The sequence below is a fragment of the Palaemon carinicauda genome, chromosome 11 (genome assembly GCF_036898095.1).
Source record: "Palaemon carinicauda isolate YSFRI2023 chromosome 11, ASM3689809v2, whole genome shotgun sequence".
In the NCBI taxonomy this organism is placed as follows: domain Eukaryota; kingdom Metazoa; phylum Arthropoda; class Malacostraca; order Decapoda; family Palaemonidae; genus Palaemon; species Palaemon carinicauda.
The window spans coordinates 21,545,333-21,552,832 of NC_090735.1; the positions used below are offsets into that span (position 1 = coordinate 21,545,333).

Consider the following 7,500-nt stretch of genomic DNA (forward strand, 5'->3'; position numbering starts at 1 on the left):
CATAATGTAAAATTTATCTAAATTCCCTTTATAAACAATAATGAATAATATACAATATATCAACATCAAGTACAAATATACCAATATAACATTACATACAACTGAACTAGGTACCTAATAAATTTGCCAAGACCAGGAAGATAACTGAAGCCGATGATACTAGGCTACCTTCCAGCAAGCACAAGTAACCTAACCTAGTAACAAATGAAAAAATTAGGCTCACTAAAATCCTAAGTTAAGTAATATTAAATTACATATGAAAACACAAACTCAGGAAAATAGAATCTGACACGGTATATCGATTTAAGCAAATCTGAACACCCACTAGGCTATTCTATGCACAAAACAATGATTTGGAATTAAGCTAGAAATAACACTAGTAATTTTATAATGAGCTTAAAATCCATAGAAAATTTATAATTAGGGTTGAAGACTTGAATAATTAATATTCATTTCAAATATTATAACCCCCTAACCAAAGTTGAACCATATGCCACAAAATCATAGGAAACTTACGGGGTTGGTAGGCCTTATCCTTAAAATCCCAATGCAAATTGAAGAGCAGCAGAAGATCCCATTGTTGAGAACTATGTATTCATACATCTTGATATTGCACTCTTCATGGTAGCACTCGTGGTAAGCAATTGCAGGAGAGGTGGCTTTATTGAAGTGCTACTCCATCTTCATAGCACTTCTACACTCGAAGAAATTATTATCCAATATCCAATATGTCCAATGTGGCCAATATATCTGATCTGCCTCCTCACACTTCCCTCATTACCAGTAGGTGAAAATTTTTTCCCAAGGATGATGGAATCAGGAACTGCAAATATTAAAATACAGCCAGCAGAGCCATCTATGGACTGAGCATATTATCCTTGAAACTCCCAGTATTTCTTTTTGATTTTGCTTTGTATGGCAAAAGGGGGGTTTCAAGGATGAAACAAATATGAACATAAATAAATATACATATACACAATTTTATAAATTTTCTACAGAATTAGTATATAAAATAATTCAACACTCCAAAGGGGGGATTCGAATTTAGTCAAAATTCGAATGGTAAAGGTAATGTTACAAAATTAAGTAACATTCTAAGGAGAAAAAATAAAAATTACCAACACCCAAATATATACTACATACTAATTTCTCAACATATCTCTTGTTCTTGCCTCACTAATGACAGCAGCCTCTCTCTTTTTTCTTTGGTGTGTACTACTGTCCTCTTTAATATCTGCCTTTTCTTCACTGTCATTAGTCACAGGGCTTAAGAGAGGTATTACTGAAGTAACATGCCGTCTTACAGTTTCACGAGAAGCTCCCTTAAACACAGCTATGTCAGTTACTTCATCCAAGTCATTTAATTTTACTTTTTTAACAATACCCATTGGGTAATTTGAAGGTTTCATGTGCGGTTCCTTTAACAGAACAATATCACCTATTTGAATTCTTTTATGTGTCACTGGTTTATATCTACTCCTTTCGTCTGTAGCTTGTGACACTAAGTGTGCTATAAATTCTGAATTATAAATGTTAATAAGTCGAGACCTCACATTTCTAAGTTTTTGATACTTGTCTAAAACTTTGCTAACATGATCATCTGCCGTCCAGTTCAGATCTTCATCTGGATTGCCCTGCAAGTCAGGAATAATGTTAATAGACAGCAATTCATGTCCATGAATTAATATTTCTGGTGTAATTGCCTCAGGCACTTCATCTGTGATACTGTCTCTCAACCCTTCTTTGAAGGCAATAGGGCGCCTGTTAACTAAGTGAACGGTTTGCTCTACAAAAAACTCAAAATCACGGAAGTCTAACACATTATTTCTTAATGCTCCATAGATTAAACGCTTACTCATCTTAACACAAGTCTCAACAAGTCCTCCTAATTTGTTACATCCCTTTGGATACTGCTGAAACTTAATTGACTTTACACCATTTTCTTCAAAATATGCCTGACTCTCAGGATCACCCAGGAAATTAGTGACCACATTAGCTCCAGCTACCAACTGAGATCCAAGATCTGACAAGACTAGTTGAGGGATTCCATACTGATATGAATGCATTTGAAAAGCTCGTAAAAATTCTTTTGTAGTGAGATCTAAACAAATTTTTAAATTAATTGCCCTCGACCAGAGACAAGTTAAACATAGAACCCAAACTTTGCTCTTTTTACCATTAAGCTTAACGTTATACGGTCCAAAATGATCAATAAAAATATACCTGAATGGTATAGAGGGAGGGTCAATCCTAAAATCGCGATAGGCACTTTGATTGACCTTAACCGTTCTCTCTTTGAATCTCTTACAAATGACACATTCTTTGATGACCTTTTTTACTACTGAAAAGTAATGTGGAATCCAAAACTTTTTTCTCATCTCTGACAAAAGGGAATAAACACCAGCATGAGAGAATTTCTCATGAAAATCTTTTATTACTAACCGAGTTAACTTACTGTGTTTGTGAAGCAAAATAGGAAAGTTGACAAAAGTATCTTTTCTCCATTTAGGCATCTTACTTCTAATTCTTAAGAGTCCATGATCATCCATGTATACATTAAGTTGAGCAATAATATTAGGAATATCCTTTACTCTCTTATTTCTGTTTTCTAAATACTGGAAAACTTCACCATACCAGATTCTCTGATCATTCCTTATGATATGTCTAGTAGCTTCCAAATGAAAGGAGGATGCATCACCAAAGTTAAAAGAAACTGAGTTTGCTCTTCTTTTGAGCAAAGCAATGAATTTAAGAACGTACTCGTGAATTCTAACAAGCTTAGAGAAACTGGAACACTTGTCCAGGACGACTAAATGTTCAGGGTTTGATTCTGCTAAGACTTGTGATTCACTTAATTTAGATGCAGAAATTGAGAAGGAATTTTCATTCAATGGATTAAAATTTGGATTGGGTACAACTATATCAAATGTGTCAGCATTACTGCACAGTTCATCCCTTTCACATCTTAAAAATTCTGGGCCAGTGAAATAATTAGTTTTCAAAAGCTGTTTGTACGACATAGGCCTAGTTATACAATCTGCAGGGTTCAAGATACCACTGACAAAACAAAATCTAACTGGGTTATTTTCACAGGTCCTTTGAATGTGATCCAAACGATTCATGATAAAAACACTCCTTTTATTCATTTTATCTAATTTGTTCACATAAGAATTAATCCAGCTCAGTGAAACAATGCTATCCGTATACAGTACTGATTCTACAATTCTAATAGGTTTAGGGCACTGAGGACCTGCCAAATCCTTACTCAAATCCAATAATGTTTCTGTTCCCAAAACTATCCCTTGAAATTCTAGAGATGGAATACTTTTGCTTTCTAACGGCTTGTTAACCAAGCGATTCTTTGCTAGAACAAAACTGACTTGCTTAGTTTCTATGCACTGAATAAAAATTGTTGTCCCATAGATTATTTTACTGCTGTCAGTAAATGCAATTAAACGATATGACCCATTTCTCTCCCCGACAACTCTAGGTACCTCAATTGGAGGAGTCATGTTAACTTGTTTGGCTATGTTACGCCATTCTCGTTGTTGCTCAATGGACAATTCTGTATCCCATCCTAGAGAAGTGTTTAATTGAAGTTCATGCATAAATAAACGAGCTCTGTTTAAAATAGGTCCATTGTAATTGTATGGATCAAAATTTGAAGCAATGCTTTTCAATATCAGTCTCTTAGTGTTTGCTTTAGAGTCTAGCTCAAGTTTAGGAGAGGAAATACAATCTGTTATTCGGTTCCACTTTAAACCAAATATTTTTACTACATCAGGAGTGACTTCATCCAAATTCTTATCTATTTTTTCTTGGAGCATAACATCATTGGTAACGAATTGTTGTAATTCAAATTTATATGGATTAAAAATGTTATTCAAGTTATCAAAACCCCAGTGTAAGCTTTCAGAATCATTTGCAGTGAACGCACCATTATCCATGTATATCAAAGAGTAAATAAGTTTCTTCAATTCCTTTAAGTTGTCCAAATCACCTTCAGTGTCTAGCATCAATATTTTGTACAAACCAATCATCAATATTGTTGGGCTACACCTTAGCCCAAAACTTAGACGAAGATTCTTGTATGCTATAATGGTAAAATCTCCTTTACTTACATTTTTAAACCAAAAGAATAATAATTTACTTTGATCAGTTTCATTTAATGCTATCTGCTGGAAAGCTTTCTTTAAATCAAAGCACAATAAATGAGAATCAAACCTTAAAAGTAGCAAGGCAGTAGACAATTTCTGATTAATACAAGGGCCAGCCCACATTGCCTGATTGTGGCTAATAGAGGGGGAGCCATTACTTTGTTTTTCACACAAATTAGAGAGAAAAACCATTCGGCATTTAGTAGTACTGCGGTCTAACTTAAATATTCCCATGTGCGGCAAAACACTGTACTCTGGGTGTTCTTCACAAAACTTATCCAAATTATCAATCCTTTCAATTAAGTTTTGAGCTACCTGAGTCTTTATGTTATCATCCATTAATCTCAAAAATTCATCATTCTTCGATAATTTCTTTAGGTTAGATTTCAAAATTTGCTTTGCTAAATTTGTGTTCTTTCCCAGCAAATGAGAAACACGACCATTCCATAAAAGTGGCATTATCAACCTGCCTTCTTCATCTCTTTGTGTATTATTAAGTAAATACCTAACTAATTTCTTATTATGTTCAGTGCTCTCCCCATCTAAGTCAGTTCTATCTTTGTGCAAATAATATGAGCATTCTCGCTCTAAAATATGATCAGTAGCTTTTTGCAATTTATGCTCGCTGATCCTGCCATCATGATCTAAAATACAGATTGCAGGATCCTCTGCACTTCCAATACATCTAACACTAGACTTGAAACATGAAGTCATAGGAAATTTAATATTATCCAGTGATTTACCTTGCTCATTTAAATTCTCTTCCAAGCCAAAAAGTAAATGAGTATCATCATGCAGGCTAGGGAGAAATTTCAAATTTGCAATTAATTTCTCAATGTTTCCTATTAACATAATGCCAAATCTTGTTTCATAGTACACACACTGACCACTATGACCAAAACTAACCATCTTTTCCATGAGACAATGAGCTGAATTTGCCCCCAGGACAAACTGAATGTTTGATATGTCTTCTCTAGCCTCATCAAGAAACTCATCTAAAAGCTTATAACCATAATTTCTAAAACTTCTAACAACTTTGCCAAGGCCGGGTAAATTCAAATTTATATCAATACCTGGGACACAAATAGCTTCTATATTATGCGCTGTCTCCCCAATCTTAACAGAAATTTGAACTATCTTGGTACGATAGCATTTTGCTCCATTAAACCCATTGACAACAAGATCAAAATTATCTTTCACCACTTTGAAACACTGACCTTCTAAAGCACACTCAGAAATGAAATTAGCTTGGCTACCTGAATCCTTCAATCCTCTTATTTTACTAGGGCCCAAAGTACAAGAAAATGTGGGTAAAATTGAATTTATGCCCCCCTTACTCTGAAAGGAACTACCTGGACAAACTACCCCATTCTGTGTACTATTTTGAACATCTTTTGATTTACTTTTCTCGTTTTGCTTAGGGTTAGGAACTGCTTTTTTAGGATTACGCACCAAATCTCTGACCTCGGAACTTTCATGATTATCTGTCAGGCAAAGAAAGGAGAAATGCCATCCCTGACAATGTTTACACTTTCTGGAAAATCTAAAATGACACGAGCTATCCAAATGCTCGATTCTTGCACATTTAGTGCAACCATTCAAAATGCTCAACCTAGCTATCTTTTCCTTAGCAGTAGCGAAATTAGGGCACTTATGGATTGGATGATCACCATTAACCTTATCACTACAAAGTGTGCAAGAATTAAAAGGATTGGAGCTTTTAAAATTAACCTCTGCTGCTAAGTTTGAACTTTTACTCAATCCTAGTTTATCTTGATGCCTTTCAGCAGAAGGCAGTTTACTTTTACTTAATTTACCAAGTTTGTTTGCATTCTGATACCGTTCATTGGCTTCAAAAAAGTTATCAACAATTTCACTTGTAGTGGGCTTTGAATTGTTAGTAATTTGTATCAACTGATTTCTGAAAGTTTCATTCATTCCTCTTAGGAAAAAGTACTGCAAAACATCATCTATATCCATTTTCAAAGTCTTAACAGCTTCTTGTAATTTTCTAATATTACTAATATACTGAAAGGGTTCTGAATCATAACCTAACTTCAGCTCTTGAAGTTGTTTCATCACATTAAACTTTTGAGTTGGAACCGAGGCAAAAGCTGTTTTTAAGAGTTCCTTTGCATGGAATAACCTTGTTTGTCTGCTTCTAAAGAGTCTATCAAAAGTAAAGCCTTGCCAGAAACCTGCTGTTTAAGTAACAACAACCTATCATAATCTGTGTAAGAAAACTTTCTAGTAGTTTCCTCAAACTGCTGTAAGAATAATTCCAAACTTTCATCATCAGAACTCTTAAATTTAGGCAAAGGTGCTACTGGACTTTTAAGACGACTAAGAGGAGTTTCATTCAGATTTTCACTTGTGCTTCCATTAACATTAACCTCTAAGAGCAGCAACATTTCAGAAATTTTATCTTTATATTCCTGACAAGAGCTAAATTCAATTTCCATTTCATTTTCATCTTCGCTCTCTGACCACTTCAAAGATATGACTTTACTATCAAACCCTTTAAGTTCTTCCTTAAAATTCTTAAGTTTTTCAACAAGATTTAACTTTTGTGAGCTATTATACTGCGAAAATTTATGCCTTTCATTAAATTGTCTAGTGACTTGAGAGCGGATGTACTTCCGACTCATAACAAGAAGCCTAATGTCTGTCATGATTATAGAAAAATTTAATTCTAAACGTCAATGCAGCCTAACAAAAGAAAAAATTTAAGATAATTATAGTATTCGGTACACTGATAAAAAATAACAATAATCCAAATAAAAACCACCACTCCTACAATGCTACCCAAGTGCCACCAGTATTGAGACAGCCTTCAGAGCCCCACGTTGGGCGCCATTTCAAAAACATAAACAGAATTTAAATTTATAACAAGAGCAGCGAGAGCAGAGTAACAATAACTTTAATGTCAATATTGGATAAAGAAACTTTAAAATTAAAAATATTAGATTCTTTATTTATATTGAATAAATATTAAATATGGCAAAGCAATGGAACTCTGATGGCTGAAGTGGAATCCTCAATAACTAGTGACTGCCTGTGGTAGAACCCACTCAACTCTTGCCTGTTTTTGAAAACTATGGATTCTGCAAATCACGAAAAAATTTCCATCAAAAACCTAATGTAAAATTTATCTAAATTCCCTTTATAAACAATAATGAATAATATACAATATATCAACATCAAGTACAAATATACCAATATAACATTACATACAACTGAACTAGGTACCTAATAAATTTGCCAAGACCAGGAAGATAACTGAAGCCGATGATACTAGGCTACCTTCCAGCAAGCACAAGTAACCTAACCTAGTAACAAATGA

General features: G+C 34.2%; 2 protein-coding genes across 2 annotated transcripts in view; one reads left to right on the plus strand and one right to left on the minus strand.

Moving 5' to 3' along the window:
* The window catches only part of LOC137649644 (bifunctional arginine demethylase and lysyl-hydroxylase JMJD6-like), a 51,348-nt gene that overhangs the window by 6,090 nt on the left and 37,758 nt on the right, over positions 1-7,500 (plus strand). The window lies entirely within an intron of this gene.
* On the minus strand, positions 33-7,180 carry LOC137649991 (uncharacterized). Its single transcript, XM_068382997.1, has 2 exons — positions 517-7,180; positions 33-194 (listed from the first exon to the last, which is right to left on the minus strand). Exon 1 carries the CDS (start codon positions 6,234-6,236, stop codon positions 1,143-1,145), a length of 5,094 nt encoding a protein of 1,697 aa, XP_068239098.1. The 5' UTR covers positions 6,237-7,180; the 3' UTR covers positions 33-194; positions 517-1,142.